The sequence below is a fragment of the Oncorhynchus mykiss genome, chromosome 25, assembly GCF_013265735.2.
Source record: "Oncorhynchus mykiss isolate Arlee chromosome 25, USDA_OmykA_1.1, whole genome shotgun sequence".
In the NCBI taxonomy this organism is placed as follows: domain Eukaryota; kingdom Metazoa; phylum Chordata; class Actinopteri; order Salmoniformes; family Salmonidae; genus Oncorhynchus; species Oncorhynchus mykiss.
The window spans coordinates 37,713,686-37,732,981 of record NC_048589.1 but is presented as its reverse complement, the minus strand read 5'-3'; the positions used below and the strand labels follow the sequence as shown (position 1 = coordinate 37,732,981).

Here is a 19,296-nt window from a genome sequence, read left to right as displayed (position 1 = left end):
TTACCAACATAATTAGAGCAGTAAAAATAAGTGTTTTGTCACACCAGTGGTATACGGTCTGATATACCACGTCTGTCAGTCAATCAGGGCTCGAACCACCCAGTTTATCATATTGTATTTGACCCAGATGTAGAGGTTATATAGAACACAATATAAAGAGAGTATTTTAGAAGATACATGACATTAGCCTGGGTGTCAGGCGGGTTCTTCATTCAACAGTGCTATTACAACTTTGTTATCATGCGAGACAACTGCTTTATTACTAGCCAAGGGCTTGTTGAAGAAATCAGAACCAGCCTGGCTCCCAGGCTAGCCAGATGTGTTTCACACTAAATAACTATAGCATGTCTTGAGAATCCAGTATTATCAGCCAGTATGAGGACGTGAATCCACATGTAACTGATACACACAGACACACTAACATAAGAGATGGAAGTAGTCTTTAATGGAAGTAACAGTGGGATATCCTTTTTCTCTTAGGCCCTGATTCAATCACAGATCAAATCAATTGCATTGTGACTTCATTCAGAATGTTTACGCTGTATTCTAATGACATATGAAGTTTCATGTCCACATTCAATGATAATGTCTGTGAAAATAATAACTTGTAAGGGTGTGTCGGTTTTAACACGGTTTACACCTGTGATAGTGTCAGCATTCTGAGTGAACCCTCAGTGTGATTGATTGAATCAGGGCTGTCATAAAGAGTTGTGATTGTTAAGGATTGAGAGAGAAGAGAGTTTATATATTTGTCTTTTTTTCTTGTATATATATATATGATATAATTTGAGACAGTTTGCACTTCTGCGCAAATATGATTTATTGTGATATGAGTGGTTAACCGAAGGTTAGTCGAGAGAGGCTCTGATCACATGTTAAGGTTTAGTATACTTTTATAGGCTTAGTGTATATACAATATTTATTATTTTATCCAAATGGGATATTTAATCTGAAGGTACCCTAGCAATATAAAGTAATATAAGTTAATAATTTTTATTATGTGAATTTTAAACGAATATTCATACTCTTATTTACGATTAGTTTACAGCTAGTCCCGACATGTCAAGCAGACAATTCAGTCTGCTAGGTACTAACTAGCATTACAATATACAGTATATATGAGATTATTCCATTGTGTTCAATTCATTTTCTGTTTCCAAGTGTTGAATTCATTTGATATGGTAAAGATCTTTATGAACCATTGGTAGGGAGGAATGACTTCTACTTCCTGCGAGACAGGAAGAAGATCCAACTAATCTGATCTATTGAAGTAGCACCAGAGCAGACTGTATCTATCAGTGTGGAAGTGTCTGAAACAAGCTGCTAGTAATGTTGATGAGCTTCCAGATCCTTTAACCCTACAGCCTGGTCCCATTTCTTTCCCTAGCCCATTCCCTTAGTCCCTAGGGGCTTAGTTCATAGAAGGGTCTAGGGAGAGAAGTAGTAGCAGGCCTATCTAGGGGTTATAGGTCACGTGCTGCTATTGATGTTTGGAGGTCAGTGTTATCAGATTTATTTGTTAATTATTTTACAGTTTATTTAGTTTGATTGTGTTTTATAGTGAGTTCATAACTAACCTTGTCCACAGGCTCAAGAGAGACAGCTGTCTGGGGACCAGATTAGTTCAGAACTGTTGTTTTAGCTGTTGCTATAAAGGGAATGTGTTTAGCTAGATGGAGCTGAGGAAACGGTAACATTGCACGTACATCCTTATTTTTATACAGCCTGACACGGTGTACAGTAACTAATGATAGATGTGAATAAATAAAGCACTCACACACATTGCATTAACTAGCTTTTAGAATGTATGTCTGTGCAAAGTTAATATGGTAGCTAATATAACCTACTAATATCAGTATGGACTCTATAATGTACCTTAGTGCGCTAACCGACTTTTAGAACGCTATCTCAAAGCCTTGGCTTGATAATCAAACCGATCAGTTGACGATAAGCGCTTGCCTTGTACAAACGACAGCATCAGCTGGCTGCCGGCTCTCATTGCCTTACCTGTATGCAATGTTCATCACAATAAATGGAATGGAGGGGCTTCTATTTTCAGTTTCTTGCTTTGTATTCTTATAATTTTTATTTTGGTTACATTTACTGCATGTAATGTGTGATGTAGTGTGATTCATTGTGTTTTTCGACTAGGTTTTATATCTGTGCTTGACAATATGCATTAACAATACATCGGGCAAATGTGATGCATCTGATTTTGGCTATCATTTATTCTAATAATACTAGCGGTGGTTAATAACTGTTTTAGTACACCTGAATAAACACTATCATTACCACTATGAAGAGTGCTGCTACTGTTGTTCTAATCTAATCAGTAAAGAAATGAAAGAGACAATCTTGATTTTTTTCTACCTCCCCGGGGTAAATGCCTAGGCTTTAGCTCAGCAGACTAACATAGTTACACAAGCATTTCGCTACACTCGCATTAACATCTGCTAACCATGTGTATGTGACAAATACAATTTGATTTGATTTGATTAGTTGTGTGCTATGAAGATGACACCGGTTTAAACCCAGTCAGTCACACATTTTATTCTGTTACTTCAGCTGTATACAGAACAGAAAGAAGACGGATCATGCTTCGTTAGTTACACTAGTTCCGATTTGGTCGATGGTTTTTGATAAACGCATGCGTCATCGTGTACTCGGCTGCTTTATGTGATGACATCGCTTGTTTTGCAGTCACGAGTTGTTCTTGAATTTTTTTTTTTTTTTTTGGTGTGCTGATGATCCTTGAAACGTGTAATTGCCTACATTAGGCAAATGCAAATTCTATAGGCCTACATTTCTCCTTCACACGCATCAAGGGGCCTGTTCGGGACAGTGTGTCATATAAAGCTTAGGTAGAATTTCAGTTTGAAATTGTGCACATTTTTTATCTCACCTGAATAAACCCCCCTACAATCATCCTTGTTGTTATAATAAATGAGTCACATAATATGCGTACTGTGTCTATTAAGTAGACATGAAGCCGTTCAGCAAGTCTAATGAAATCTGCATCCACCAGGGAAGGCCATGATGAAAGCCACAGGCACATGACCGGTCACGTGATTCTCCTCTGATTTAAAGGTCAGAACTGAACGGCTCCGGAAAACACTTTTCCAGGTGATTTAGGAGAAGTGGACCTGGAACGAGTGTGTTGTAACTGGTCTTCGGCACGTCTGACAAGCGGATAACAGGTAATGTAACGTTTATTGTTTTATTTAATTTAATTTAATTTCAGGTTGCTTAGAAACATGATGTATTTGAGGAACTTCGTATCTGTTTTAGCCAGCTTTCTGGATGACTAGCTGACTAGCCGTACAGTACAAAGACCAATTTACAGCTAACAATGTTTATTTCTTTGCTTAACGAGTAACGTTACTTATGTCCTGGTTAAACATTTGGTTGTGACGAGCAGATAAAATAGCTTAAATGATCTACTAGTTAACGTTAGAAATGCAGCAGATTTGTTCGCGTGGTGTTTGTTTTGTGTGGCCTACTTTTAAGGGTCTCTTTTTAAATTGGCGGATAATGTTATATCCTGACGCTATTCTCGTGTTAACTTTTTTCGACATAAGCGTGTACATGTTATGAAGTCCAGTCATATTTGCATACAATCTTCAGACATTTCTCAAAGGCATCTTATGTTGAAAGGGCTCTGAAAAGTGCCCGACATTATCCAAACATGTCTGGGCTGGTATGTAACTGAAATCCTGATTTCACTTTAAACCGGTCTGATATCTGGGTAATAAATTGAAAGCCAGACTCACTTAGTAATTGTAGCTCAAAGTTACTCTTGTCGCTATCGGAAGACCAGTGATCTGAAAGGCCTGGGATTTTTCCATGTCCAGTCCCAGCCTAATGCTGCGTTTAGACGAGGGACGCAGAAACGGTCATACCTGTCGATATGGGACAAGACCGCATGAGCAAGAAGGCACGACGGAATGCTTTCAGTGCAAATCAACATCCGGTAGAAAACAACGCTACTTCAGACGGCGAAAATGTAAATAGTTTAACTTTATTTTAACTTTAACCATGGCGGCTGACCGCATTCACCAACTCTCTGACATAAAATCAAATGTATTTATATAGCCCTTCGTACATCAGCTGATATCTCACAGTGCTGTACAGAAACCCAGCCTAAAACCCCAAACAGCAAGCAATGCAGGTGTAGAAGCACGGTGGCTAGGAAAAACTCCCTAGAAAGGCCAAAACCTAGAGAGGAACCAGGCTATCCCTCATAGTCTGGTTGATGTATGGCCAATATACCACTGCTAAGGGCTGTGTCCAGGCACTCCGCAATGTGTCCTTTAGAACAGCACTTATCTGTAGAATTATTGGCCATATACCACACCCCCCTTGTGCGCTATTGCTTTATTATACAATGGGTGGGTCTAATGCTGGTTGTATGAAAGTGCACTCAAGCTGGTGTCTATTCCACAAGTTACCACAGATATTTTAACATCACAGATTCAGTCTATTTACTCTGTTCCATCTGACTGTGCAATCCACTGTCCCATCAGCCCGTCTCCACTATAAAAAGCATCTGGACACTTAACATTTCTTTTAGACTAACGTTTTATTTTTCAACAGTGGCGATTTGTGTAAACCTTGTTGTCTGTCTGACATTTGCCACATTGTTTCAATATTGAAATTTGATCTCCAGCTGTCCCACAGTAATGAACATGGGTGTCGGGACGAGACAGGAAGGCAGCTTTTCTCTGTCAGTTTGAAATCCTCAATCAGCTGCCATTTTTATGGATGTACACAAATGTGAAGTGAAATGCAGAGTTTGTAGTCGTTTCAGTTTGAAGTTTTTGTTCGCTGTGTTGGCTAGCTCCTCTGAACAACAGTGTCCTGATGCGGGAGCACATTTTCTGTGCCAGGTGTAATCGCACCTCTAACTCATTGTTATGGATGTTCCAAATAAATGTCACTAGAGAAGCGCTTTAAGGAAATGTGATTACTTTGCAGTTATTCTGTTAAATTAGCTGTAGTTGGCTGGCTAGCATGCAAGGGATAAGAATGTTGCCAGCCAGTATGGCAGTGGAACGTTCTGAATGAATGACTGGGTCGTGACCATAGCTGCTGAACTAAGACTGAACGACTGGGTCGTGTCTCTGGCAACCGAACTGATAGCATGAACGACCAGCCGGCTTGGGTAGCAACCACAGATTTGTGTCAGGGACTAAATTGTGAAAGGATGAAATGGTATGAATAAGTTCATCAAAATAATGGTAATGAAGACCCGTTGTATAAAAGGAGATCATGTCCTCGAAGCCGTTTGGATGTATTGTCATGGTTTGCCTGATTTCGACTCTGGCTTAACACCTGTGCTAATATCCTCAACACCGGCTTCTCGGGCATTATCACTTAAGGGTAGAGGTCGACCAATTATGATTTTTCAATACTTATTTATTGGAGGACCAAAAAAAGCAGATACCGATTAATTGGCCGTTTATAAAAATAAAAAAAAATATTGGTAATAATGACAATTACTACAATACTGAATGAACACTTATTTTAATTTAATATAATACATCAATAAAATCAATTTAGCCTCAAATAAATAATGAAACATGTTTAAATAATGTAAAGACAAAGTGTTGGAGAGTGCAATATGTGTGACAAGGAAATCGGTTTTAATAATAAATGATTAGAATATTCCAAGTCTGAAACCATGTGACTGTATGATATTATGCATGTATGTGAGAGTAGTTCAATTATGATTCTGTGTAGTTCTTAGTCAGAATCAACATTTTGGGAACAGTGTGTACAGTGTGTCTAGTATTTTGATAACAGACTGTCTGTCTGAGCCAGATTCGGGGCTGACCTTGGCTGGGACACTTCTTGGCTGGAACTTCCCAGTTCCAGGTCTCTCCTTATCTTAGGGGAGGGCACTCCCCTAATCTCAATTGGCAGGCGGATTTGATGGTTTGTGTAGAAGTATGTGTGTCACTATAAATTGAAGATCTTTGTAATGTGCATGTCAGAACGTTCTGTGATTAAACCTTTTTGTCTATTTAGCTGGGTCTCCGTCTGTTTCATTCGACCAGGATCTTACAAATTCTGGTTTGCAGACAGAGTAATATAATTGAATTGGGTGATGTACCTGGAGAACACAATTCTCTTATCAATGTGCCATGTAAGAAAGCTGACGTTTAAGTTCCTTGCTCAGAACATGAGAACATATGAAAGCTGGTGGTTCCTTTTAACATGAGTCTTCAATATTCCCAGGTAAGAAGTTTTAGGTTGTAGTTATTATAGGACTATTTCTCTCTACCATTTGTATTTCATTAACCTTTGACTATTGGATGTTTTTATAGGCACTTTAGTATTGCCAGTGTCAGTATAGCTTCTGTCCCTCTCCTCGCTCCTACCTGGTGTCATGATGTTGGCCTGGGGGGTAGGTTTATGACAGTCATAAATACCCCCCCCCCCCCCTTTCCTCTCTCTACCCTACTGATGTGACATTTGCAAACACCTTGGTTAACATAGAGATTCTGGGAACATCAGAAGGTGGGGGGGGGAAATGAACTATAGTCTGGTAATCTGACCAATTGAACATATGCGTTGGTACTTGAATATGAATATGGTGTCATTTCGGTTGTCATCTGAGACATTCTCATCAATGATAAGATTACATAAACTCTACAGTGGAAAGTCTGCACATTGTAGTTATCGGATTCACATGGAATTGTTCAATTTAAATGTTTGAATATAAAATTATTGGTGAAGAGATTAAATGTAATTTTAGCTTCCAAATGAGAGATTTGGGGTTTTCATAAGGTTAGGGCTCTGCTCAATCAGTGGCCCGCCCCTGTGAAGAGACATGGGTTATAACTTTTCAAACACACCCTTATCGCTCCACTATATAAAGCCTTGACGACAATGTAACCTTCTGTTCCAAGTAGGTCAGGTCTGCAGCCTCTGTGTTAAAAGGACTAACATGTCAACTACAGAACTAAGCCAACCTCAGCGTGAGCTTTGGTATGAACGTTGAACTCTTCACTACAGAAGTGATACCTCCTAGCCATTGAGTTAGCAACAGCAGCTGCAAACGCAGGCTAGGAAAGAATTTTGACTGCTATTGATGTAAAATATTACTAGGTCTTTAAGACTTTATTTGAAGATAACAGCTCTATAAATATTATTTTGTGGTGCCCCGACTCTCCAGTTAATTACATTTACAGGATTAGCTCAATCAGGTAATATTAATTACGGAGAGGATTTTATAGGATAGCATGTCATATCACTTAATCCGGCATAGCCAAAGACACGACACTGGGCTCGAACCAGGAACACAACGACAACAGCCACCCTCAAAGCAGTGTTACCCATGCAGAGCAAGAGGAACAACCACTCCAAGTCTCAGATGTTTGAAACGCTATTAGCGCGCACCCCGCTAACTAGCTAGCCATTTCACATCGGTTACACCAGCCTCATCTCGGGAGTTGATGGGCTTGAAGTCATAAGCAGCGCAATGCTTGACGCACAACGACGAGCTGCTGGTAAAACGCACGAAAGTGCTGTTTGAATGAATGCTTACGAGCCTACTGCTGCCTCCCACCGCTCAGTCAGATTATATGCAATGCAGGACAAGCTAGATAAACTATCATCAACCATGTGTAGTTAACTAGTGATTATGTTTTTTTTTATAAGTTTAATGCTAGCTACCAATTTACTCCTTGTGGAGTGGCAGGTGGTTATAGCGTTGGACTAGTTAACTGTAAAGTTGCAAGATTGGTTCCCCCGAGCTGACAAGGTGAAGATCTGTCATTCTGCCCCTGAACAAGGCAGTTAACCCACCGTCATTGAAAATAAGAATGTGTTAACTGACTTGCCTAGTTAAAGATTAAATAAAGGTGTCCAAAAATACCGATTTGCGATTGTTATGAAAACAACACATTAGCTTAGCTATTTGTTGCCGTCATATTGTCAAGGGGGTAAAACGATGTGTTCTGTATTAATACTCTTTAGTGTTCATCAAGTATATAAATGACTTGGTCTTTCCCTAACATAATGACTGACTAGTGGATGGGGTGCTTTAGAGAAGTGATCCTCTACTGCGTCGAGGCAGTCTTCTTTAGGGAAGTGGGGCTTGGTTGTCTTTGCTGAGTTGAAAGGAGTCGGTCATGTGTTCTGGTACTTTCTATGTAAAGCTACTTGCTGCTGACTCATTCAGTCATGTGATTTCGCCATTGTGCAGCCCATTTCTTGGGAATTTGGATGTGACCACACACAACCACATGCTGTAATGTGCGTTAGGCCTAATTTGCGTTCCTGTTTGTCAGGTTCCTGGTTGACGTAGCCATAAAATATAGTTTTCTGCTCTGAACCAGTGCAACGGTGGCCGACAAGTTATTCTACACCAAGAATGACTTGGCAGTATCTGAGACAGACCTCCTTCAGTCTGCACTGGTATTGATCTGTGGGCCTGAGCCAAATCCATTAGCCCTTCTATGCCTGAGGCCGTATTCAAGCAAGTTGCACTGAAGTGTTCTCCTCTCTGCCCTCTTGATATGGTGCTGAAGTGTTTGTGTCCCTGCATGGCTGACTCTCTCCACTCCCTGGGGCCGGTATGGTAGGTCTATATGTGGCTTTGTTTTTACCTAAAACATAGCTACATTTTTGGGGGGGGGTAGGGTGGGGGGGTTCTTAATTTCAAACTGGGCAAGCAGCTGCAAATGTCCTAAACGACACTACCTTACCCTTTAGTGTTTTGAACTCATGTTCCCATGACGCTGTGTCCCTACAGGAAGTGATGTGGCGTGTGATATTTTTGGCGCTGGTGTCTGGGCTGTCAATCAGCTGGGCCCGGCCCCGCCTACCTCCGCTCTCCCACCAGATGGTGGACTACATCAACAAGGCCAACACTACATGGAAGGCTGGTCACAACTTCCATAATGTGGACTACAGCTACGTTAAGAGACTGTGTGGAACCCAGCTTAAAGGACCCAAACTGCCCGCCATGTGAGTGAGACTGAGTTGTATGGAGGGAATGTATTTGTGCTGCATCCAGGAAGTATTCAAGCAGGAAGTGAATTGATCTGTTAATGTAACTTAACTCCTCCTTGGCTGCTTTACAGATTGACTTTACCAAGAGCACCACACAGTAACGGCACGTTCAGTCGGTCTCCTGTTACTTGCTCTCGTTCTTTTGTTCTCTCTTTGTGTCGCTCCGTTTTCTTTAGGGTAGGTTGTAGTATGTAGGGTTAATGGCTGTCTTCTCTCCTCTAGGGTGCAGTATGCAGGGGATGTGGAGCTGCCTGACACCTTTGACCCTAGACAGCAGTGGCCCAACTGTCCCACTCTGAAGGAGATCCGGGACCAGGGCTCCTGTGGCAGCTGCTGGGTAAGAACAGACTGAGTCACCCTGGAGGATACTCCTGTGACTGAACCATGACGTTGAGTGTTTGACGTGCTTGGTCCACTGCAGGCGTTTGGCGCTGCGGAGGCCATCTCCGACCGTGTGTGTATCCATAGCAACGCCAAGGTCAGCGTAGAGATCTCCTCTGAAGACCTGCTCAGCTGCTGTGACAGCTGTGGCATGGGGTACGTGTGTTCTCATTCACTTGCTCTGTGACATGGCTGCATGTAAGGCATCGGGAGGTTGTTAGCATTGCTTACTGTGTGTGTTCCTAGTTGTAATGGTGGTTATCCCTCTGCTGCGTGGGACTTCTGGACTACAGAGGGACTGGTCACTGGAGGACTCTACGACTCTCACGTTGGTATGTAGTGATCTCCTGGCAGACCCTACACTCTACCTCCAGGAGAGAAACAGGGCAGACCCTACTCTCTACCTCCCTGTTTCTCATGTCAGACCCTTCTCCCTCTCTGGTCTCTCCTGACAGACCCTACTCTCTACTGCCCTGTCTCTCTCCTGGCAGACCTCTCGCTCTCTCTCTCTGGTCTCCTGTCAGGATGCAGGCCCTACTCTCTCCCTCTCTGTATAACTCTTTCTCCGGTCTCTCCTGTCAGGTTGCAGGCCCTACTCCATCCCTCCCTGTGAGCACCATGTTAACGGCACACGACCCCCCTGTACAGGAGAGGAGGGTGACACCCCACAATGTACCAACCAGTGTGAGACTGGATACACGCCTGGCTACAAGCAGGACAAACACTTCGGTAAGTAAATACATTCAACCACAATGAATGCCCACTTAGCAAGAATACCTACACACTAAGCCCTCCCTCCTGTACCCTAGGGGCCCTACACACTAAGCCCTCCCTCCTGTACCCTAGTGGCCCTACACACTAAGTCCTCCCTCCTGTGGCCCTACACACTAAGCCCTCCCTCCTGTACCCTAGGTAAGAGCTCGTACAGTTTGCCCTCTGAAGAGCAGCAGATCATGACTGAGCTCCTGAAGAACGGACCTGTGGAAGGCGCTTTCACTGTCTATGAAGACTTCCTGCTCTACAAGTCTGGTGAAGACACATGCCTCTTCTGTCTAGTGTAGCTTTTACTGCTCTAGGAATGTCATTGTTTGGATAACATTTACTATTCAGGTAAAAATCTATACATAAATGTTTCCACTCTTTATGTGATGTGCAATGCAGTGAACACTGGAAGAATGATCATGTAGTTACCACAGTGAATTATTGTTTGTCAATGAATCCCTTAAAGGATGGGTTGGCAATTTGACACAAATGTAATTCATTCTCACATTGAAATGTTTTTCTGGCACCCCAACTTTCTCTCGGTCTAGGTGTGTATCAGCATGTCTCTGGCAGTGCAGTAGGAGGCCATGCCATTAAGGTCCTGGGCTGGGGAGAGGAGGGGGGAACTCCTTACTGGCTGGCTGCCAACTCCTGGAACACTGACTGGGGAGAGAATGGTGAGACGCTTACACGACTTCTGTAACAACTCTGGACAAACTATTGGTGAATCAAGATTGTGTGCTTCTTGGCTACTCCAACACAATGTGTTTTTCTGTCCTGTCTCCCAGGTTTCTTTAAGATCCTGAGAGGTAAGGACCACTGTGGCATCGAGTCTGAGATGGTGGCTGGTGTCCCTTTGTAACCATGACAACGGTAACCAGGAAGTGATTCCAGAGACTGCTGCAGGTGTACCAGTCCTCTCCACTGGCCTTTACACTGGTTCTAATTCCCAGTCAACCCCTAACCCTGCTAGGCACCTCTTTAGTTCCAAATAATTGGTTTAGAAAATGCTACCCTGTGAGGGAAAGGCCGGAGCTACTACCATGTTGCTTCTACAGGTCCTACTACCGTCTAGTTCATACCCGTTCCTGATTCTCATCAGATCTGAGAGTTGTGTAATAGTGCCTAGGGGTTGACTTGGAACTGGGCATATGTAAACCATGGCTTCATCTTTAGTTAAATCTGTTCTTCCTGGTGTCTCAATCTGTAGTGGCTTCTTCCCCTCATATCCACTCTGTCAGCTCCACTGATCTGAAAATGCAGGATGGGTGAAAGGTACCTGTGCAGATTGAGAGGAAGCTACAGTAGACTATTGAGACCCCCCCCCCCCCACAGTGGGTGACTCTAGAGGTCCATCTTGCTTCCTGTTTGATTGGTCACAAGCTGTGCTAAAAGTCCTCTCCCTGTAGTTCACAACAATCACATCAATTTAAAAATGTATGATGCTTTAAACTTTTTTAAACATGATTTTTTAATTCGATGTGATCACTGATGTCATTGTGCACATTTTGTTTTTAAATTGGATTATAAGGGAAGCATGAGTGGTTTTGTACTGATGGGATTGTTTTATTTCAATGCTTTGTCTTTAATGCTTCTCTCTTTGTCTTTAATGCTGTTCTGATCAAGTGTTCTGGAATGATTGTATTGAGTTGCCTTAAATAAAAGTCAACCAATATGTTTAACTTGGTCTCTGAATTGTCCTGGCCTTATTTTGGAGTGGCTTAAACTCCTGTTCTCCCTGCCATGCAGTCGTCACAGTGCTTATACAGATACCAGCCTAAAACCTCGGACCCCACTACTTTCACCCATCTTCGCTGACATTTGTGCGTTGACATTTTAGTATGTTTGTGTAGGGATCCCTCCACCGAGTAACAAGTGTGTGTGTGTGTGGACATTACCTGTTTAAACAAACCAGGCTGTTGGTAGACCACCAAGAGAAACCATGTGATCACTACCTACACAGTAAAGTTAGCATTCGTTTTAGCTTTATTTTGTTTAGTCTTAAATATACATCTTCAATTCAGGAAAATGTACAGCAAACAAAATATTAATTTGTTTCTTAAATTCCAAATGTAGTATTTTTTTTATTACATGAAATCAAAACATCCTAGCCTAAATTGTAGACCCTTCTCCCCAACGTGTGTATTTGTTCATTCCCTTCATGGATTTGAAAGGAACTCTGGGAGAAGGGGGCAACTCTGCATTGGGGCTGTGCAGGGAAGCAAAAGTCTTTGTACAAGTTTTAGTTTGCAGGTGGCACAAGGGACCAAGGGTTTTTGACCTGAGCTACCAGTAAAAACAATGTCCCTCAAATGCAGTAATGAGGCCAAATCATGAGCTTCAGGGATTTTCCACATTTCTTAACTCTGTCCATTCCTTTTGCATCCATGGGAGGAATGAACTGCAGTGTATTCTGGGAAGGGGAATACTTAATCCCAAGTATTGAAATGAATTGCACTTGACGTATTCCTGAACTTTTCAAATTGTTCATTCTAATGTATGGCTTAATTTGGATTGCTTCAACAGGGTAACTACTAAAGTATGAGAACCAAATGGCCACGCTGCTATTTAGCAGTGTAAGGCATAGTATCTTTTGGCACAACACATTTCAAACCTGAGTTTCTTGTTCAGAAGAGCAATGATGAAATGTAACAGCAGCTTAAACAATATGGCTGACATACCTTGACTTTGTACCAAAAAAGCAGACAATCCATCAGCTTTGAACTGAAACAAGACCCTCAAAGGGGGATGAGAGGCTGTGATTGGGTAACTCTGCATGTCAGTGAACAGGCTCCTGCGATTGGCTGACCCAACTCTCTGGATGGAAGTAATTTAGTTGTGCTGGAGTGCTGTTTGCATATAATTGTTTACATCTCAGGTTGCCCCTGATGTAGTACAGGAGCAGGCATTTGTTGCTCATGATCAGCAGCAGTGGCCTATGGGATATGTGGTCCTTTTGCCTTTTCCTGTATAGCATGTTCATGTCCTAATTTACTGTCCATCTCCTGGCCTTGAGTCTTCCACAATGAGCCGTTCCTCTGCTTCCTCTTCCTGCTCTGCCTCTTGTTTTGGTTCCTCAACATTGACTCCCTCTTTGACATCTACACCCCCTTCCTGTTCAGGTGCACCCTGGGAGTTAGCGTCTGGCTGTAGTTTGGGAGGAGAGAGAAGCTCAGGGGGAGCTATTAGACCGTCCTGGTTTAGATCCTGAGTCTGCAGGAGAAAGTCTACCATGGCCACCACCTGAAAAACACACACATACAAGCATTGGCCTAGGGTGCAGATGAACTAAGTGCAACACTGTACAGTCAGCTTCAGAGTGTATATTCAGTTACGCTGAGCAACAGCAAGGCCTACAGTAACCCAATCTTTATATTTAGACAACAGTACAGGCTACATGATGTATGTGCATCCTGATATACAAACCCCTCTAACACAATGTCATGCTAGCTAGCTGGTCATCAACTGACTTTGATCAGGACATAATTATGTCAGTCAGTACAATATATGTCCTAACTACAATACTGAAGAGATTTTCTATAGATGTTATCTATATATATACACACACCGTCTCAGCTGACTGTTCTCCAGGTGCATTGTGGGAGTTGTATTCAGAGAGCAGCTTCAATATCTCCAGGCCGTCCATGTGACCGCTGCGGTCGTAGTCATGGAGACTGAACAGGAAGAACACCTCTGACCAGCAAGAAATAGGAAGATGATTCATTAATGTCACTGATTTTTTTTTTTTTTGTGTGTGTGTGTGTGTGTGTGTGTGTGTGTGTTTACCTTGTTCCCAGGTGTTATCCGGTCCTCCATGTCCCTCCTTTAGGTTGGCCTTGATGTAGCTCTGCAGCAGCCTGACATACACAGAGGTTAGAGGTCAAGGGTTAGAAGGTTCAACCGCAGGCCCACCTGACTGGGTAGCACGTTACTTCACGGTACAGAAAGTACCAATGTAATCTAGTCTAGATTTGAATCAAGGTTTTACAAACAAACTCTCTGTGGAGGGATTGTTTCAGTGAGGATGGAATTCATCCCAACTACCGCTGAATACAGAGGTTCTCTTCCAGCAATATATGAGTCACATTATCCAATCAAAATCAAATGTTATTGGTGCAGCAAAATGCTTATGATTCTCACTCCAACAGTACAGTAATACTATACTGATATTTTTTGTTTTTGTGTGTATTGTTTTATATTGTTAGATATATATATATATATATACACAAAAACAATAAAGATCAGAGCGATGTCAGAGTCCAGAATATACGGTGCTGTAAAAAAGTATTTTCCTCCTTTATAATCCTCTCTATTTCTGATACTGAATATTATCAGATCTTTGACCAAAACCTAATATTAGATAAAGGGAACCTGAGTGAACAAATAACGCAACAATTACATACTTACTTCATTTATATCAAAAATAAAGTTATGCAACACCCAATGCCCCTGTGTGAAAAAGTAATTGCCCCCTTACACTGAATAACTGGTTGTGCCATCTTTAGCTCCGATGACTCCAACCAAACTGCTTCCTGTAGTTGTTGATCAATCTCTCACATCTCTGTGGGGGAATTTTGGCCCACTCTTCCATGTAGAACAGCTTTAACTCAGCGGGATTTGTGGCTTTTCAAGCATGAACTGTTCGTTTCATGTCCTGCCACAACATCTCAATTCGGTCTGAACTTTGACTGTGACACCACCTTGTACAGCAGACCTAATGGTTCCTTCTTTTCAAGGCAAATCGTCCTGAAACCGCAAAACATCCCCAAACCATCACACTACCACCACCATGCTTGACGGTTGGTACAAGGTTCTTACTGTGGAATGCAGTGTTTGGTTTTCACCAGACATAGTGGGACCCATCTCATCCAAAAGTTATATTTTTTTGACTCATCTGTCCATAGAACATTCTTGATGATAATCCAGGTGCTTCCAGGTGGTTTTTTGTCAAACTTGATTCAACTTTTTGGATGTTTTTTGTAGCACCAGATGGATACAATGTTGCCAGCATTAGTATCACTACAGCTCTGTGGGAATAACGGAAATGTTTGACCACCCATTACTAATTAGTAGACTGTTTGAAATTGGCCTCGGTCAGGCAGCCTGCAATTGGTTTGAAAACTACCTGACAGACAGGACACAATATATTTCATCTGATATTGATATTACTAAAGGTGTCCCACAAGGATCAATTATGGGCCCTGTACTTTTTACTATCTATATAAACAATATTATTTGCCTGTAAGAAATTGTAACCTCCACTTGTACAGTGGGGCAAAATAGTATTTAATCAGCCACCAATTGTGCAAGTTCTCCCACTTAAAAAGATGAGAGAGGCCTGTCATTTTCATCATAGGTACGCTTCAACTATGACAGACAAAATGAGAAGAAAAAAAATCCAGAAAATGACTAAATACTTTTTTGCCCCACTGTATGTGGATGATACTTGGTATCAGAACTGCCCTTTTTTTAAATGAAATTACAACTTAATGCAGGTAAAACTAAGTATATGTTATTTTCCAAAAGCTTAAAAATGTATCTGATAATTTATGCATAGAGTGCATTTGGAAAGTATTTCACATTGTGTTACGTTACAGCCTTATTCTAAAATTGAGGTCAGGGAGGTGACCAAGACCCGATGGTCACTCTGACAAAGCTCCAGAGTTCCTCTGTGGAGATGGGAGAACCTTCCAGAAGGACAACCATTTCTGCAACACTCCACCAATCAGGCTTTTATGGTAGAGTGGCCAGACGGAAGCCACTCCTCAGTAAAAGGCACATAACAGCACGCTTGGAGTTTGCCAAAAAGGACTCTCAGACCATAAGAAACATGATTCTCTGGTCTGATGAAACCAAGATTGAACTCTTTGGCCTGAATGCCAAGCGTCACGTCTGGAGGAAACCTGGCGCCAACTCTTTGGTGAAGCATGGTGGTGGCAGCATCATGCTGTGGGAATGGTTTTCAGCAGCAGAGACTGGGAGACCTGGGAAAGATGAACGGCGCAAAGTACAGAGAGTACAGATGGGTGAAGGTTAACCTTCCAACAGGACAACGACCGGGACAAGTCTCTGAATGTCCTTGAGTGGCCCAGCCAGAGCCCTTACTTGAACTCGATCTAACATCTCTGGAGAGATGTGAAAATAGCTGTGCAGCAACGCTTCCCATCCAACATGACAGAGCTTGAGAGGATCTGCAGAGAAGAATGGGAGAAACTGCCCAAATACAGGTGTGCCAAGCTTGTTGTGTCATACCCAAGAAGAATCAATGCTGTAATCGCTGCAAAAGGTGCTTCCACAGTATTGAAAACCATTGGACACAGTTTATCATAACATTATTACACGTTATATTACAAGTGCCAGGTCCAGTACACATCACTGCTTTCTGTATCAGAAGGTAGGCCCTCTTTAAAGTCTCGTAGATCGAGGCACTAGTTTTCTTTATAAAGCCCTCTTGAACAAGCTTTCGCCGTACCTTATTTCATTGTTAACCTACAGACGTACGAGCTACCCGGTCTCAGGGACGGACCCGGTCTCAGGGACGGACCCGGTCTCAGGGAAGGACCCGGTCTCAGGGAAGGACCCGGTCTCAGGGACGGACCTGGTCTCAGGGACGGATAACTCTGCACATCCCTTCCATCTCCACTGAGTTATAAAAATCTGCTTTTTAGTTTTTTTTGCACCTTACTTGTGGAATAATCTCCAGAACTCTCAACAATGTTCTGTTTTGGTACCACTAGGGACATTTAGATGGCTGATTCATGGCCTTTTACCTGAAGAATGGGTTTGTTTTTTCTGATTGTATTTTGAACTCTTTGGCCTGAATGCCAAGCGTCACGTCTGGAGGAAACCTGGCGCCAACTCTTTGGTGAAGCATGGTGGTGGCAGCAGGATGATTTGTAATTTGATAACTGCGTTATATTTGTCAATATTTCACATTTGTATGATTGTGTACATGCAGGGCTCCCTGGGAAAAGAGGCCTTGGTCTCAACAGGATTTCCCTGCTTAAATAAAGACATTTAAAAAAATTGTTAAATACAGGCTGGAGCAAAACCCTGCACACCCAGTAGCTCTCTTTCCCTGCTTCAACCTGTATTTAATAGAGTTGGCCCCTAGCTGGAATAAAGGGTTTTAAAGTAAAAGATGCCACTAACCTGCGGTCCTCCTCTCCAGAGCCGAAGGGATTGGCCAGTGTGAAAGGGGGAAGGGCTCCTACTGACTGTACTCTGTGGCACACACAGAGAGAGAGAGAGATAGAGAGAGAGATAGAGAGAGAGAGAGAGAGAGAGAGAGAGAGAGAGAGAGAGAGAGAGAGAGAGAGAGAGAGAGAGAGAGAGAGAGAGAGAGAGAGGTGATAACAGAAATTATCAGTGTTGGTTTTATGGCTAGTATTAGGTGCAGGGAAAGTTTCCCTTTGGCCTATACCTGAAGTGATACATAAACAGGCTCCCTCTGAACTCTGACACATATCTCTCTCTGTTGTTGTTACCAGCCAGGGACATGTTGTGATGTAATCCAGTGGCCTCACCTGAGTGTTTCCTTAACATCATACTTCCTGTTTCTGTTATTCCTACATGACCTGGAAGACAGTGCAACAGTATAGCCTACATTCCTAGGTCTACAGGTCTAGATAAATATCCTGAAAAATAAATGAACGAGTAATGTACAAGGCTAGCTGGCAGTGACTGTCTGCTCAGTGCCCACTATTACTCTAGCAACCAACCACGCAGTCACACCTGAAGGTTCACACCTCAGAGGCGGTTGTGATGTAAACTCACATACAGGTACAGTACATACAGTGTAGTCTGTTGTCTGACAAGTTCACCAAGAAATATAAACAACAAAAGCACGACAAAACGTAACAGAAATTAAACTGGAAAAGTCACCCTGCTGGAAAATCCACTTTTGTCCCGTTTGGATTTTGAGCTGGTAATTTTAAAACCTTGACGCCAAATTATCTCTGCGCTATACTTTCATTGCGCGTGCGTGCGTGTGTGTGTGTGTGTCAGGGCCTACCTTTGGTCCTCGGGCACCTGTGGCGCGGACACACACTGGTGCGCGAGCAGGAGCAGGCATAGCATACCTGTCACTAGCATGTCCGCGCCAGACTCTAACGACGCACCTGCAAGCGCAACAAGCAACGTCGCTATCATTCTTCAGGCTCGACAGGTCCGACATTAAACATTGTAGGCGTGTTGTATATAACATTTAGGCCGATAATTTACTTATTAAAACACGTTGAAATGTTATTCTGGAACAAATGTGTAATAACCGTAGGTTATGAGAAATAATCATCATACATTTTTAATTGTTATTCTGGAACAAATGTGTAATAACCGTAGGTCATGAGAAATAATCATCATAACGTATAGCAATGATTTAAAACGTTTCCATTATTCCCACACAGCTATAGTGATGCTAATGCTGCAACATTTCACCCACCTGGTGCTACAAAAGTACCAATCTCTCACTCAAAATGTAATCTATCAGTTAAGATGCATTGGGCTAAATTGTTGCAATCGTACATCGCAATGTTTTCATATCCTACCTGTTGGCCTGTTTGATGAGTAGAAAAACAAACGCATCCTAACGTCCTGTTGTCAATTCCGATTGTGATTTCATAGCGGAAGATTCTACCATTCAGCCCAACCCACTCGCCCTCCGGTAATATCTACACTGCACTGCGCAGCCGCGAGAGGCCTGGGCCGCGGACGAATAATTAAAAATACATCCTTCCTTCCTCCCTTTCTTTAAAGTAATCACTGATCTGACAAGACAAGAGAGTTGGAAGCTATATGGAGCCCCTGATTACATATATCTAGCTTTGTTAACTTTAGATAATAAATATCCTCATGTAGAGGGGGAATTATAAAAGTAATAAAATGAAAGAAAGATGTATTTTGAAAGTAATCGAACTGGCATCTGTTTTGGTCAAAGGACAGCATCCACGTGGAAACCGAGGCGAGGACGTGTCTGCGCTGGTCAGTGCGGTATCGCGGGAGCTCTCTCTCTCTCTCTACGTCCTATACCTGAGACGCCACGTATAGCTGCAGCTGACTAGGCACAAATCAGGCGGGATTAGATAGTGTGTGTGTGCAGCTGGGTTCCTACTGTTTTTCAGTGTTCTTCCCCCCGAT

The 19,296-nt window shown here is 42.4% G+C and overlaps 3 protein-coding genes across 4 annotated transcripts in view; 2 read left to right on the top strand and 1 right to left on the bottom strand.

Annotated features, from left to right (window-relative positions):
• The window catches only part of LOC110505887 (XK-related protein 5), an 11,799-nt gene extending 9,502 nt beyond the window's left edge, over positions 1–2,297 (top strand). For both annotated transcript variants that reach the window (XM_036963144.1, XM_036963143.1), the window contains one exon: positions 1–2,297. This exon is cut by the window's left edge and continues 1,071 nt beyond it. The gene's annotated coding sequence lies outside the window, so the exon portion shown is untranslated.
• Positions 2,298–3,041: 744 nt separating this feature from the next.
• LOC110505888 (cathepsin B) lies at positions 3,042–11,848 on the top strand. Its single transcript, XM_021585361.2, has 9 exons — positions 3,042–3,197; positions 8,759–8,973; positions 9,241–9,355; positions 9,440–9,555; positions 9,646–9,731; positions 9,982–10,128; positions 10,312–10,428; positions 10,710–10,838; positions 10,950–11,848. The coding sequence occupies exons 2-9, from the start codon at positions 8,765–8,767 to the stop codon at positions 11,021–11,023; spliced, it is 993 nt and encodes a 330-aa protein (XP_021441036.1). The 5' UTR covers positions 3,042–3,197; positions 8,759–8,764; the 3' UTR covers positions 11,024–11,848.
• Positions 11,849–12,124: 276 nt separating this feature from the next.
• On the bottom strand, positions 12,125–18,853 carry LOC110505889 (cell growth regulator with EF hand domain protein 1). Its single transcript, XM_021585362.2, has 6 exons — positions 18,708–18,853; positions 18,176–18,281; positions 17,314–17,385; positions 13,948–14,018; positions 13,730–13,854; positions 12,125–13,404 (listed from the first exon to the last, which is right to left on the bottom strand). Exons 1-6 carry the CDS (start codon positions 18,742–18,744, stop codon positions 13,153–13,155), a joined length of 663 nt encoding a protein of 220 aa, XP_021441037.2. The 5' UTR covers positions 18,745–18,853; the 3' UTR covers positions 12,125–13,152.
• Between the last annotated feature and the right edge of the window lie 443 nt (positions 18,854–19,296).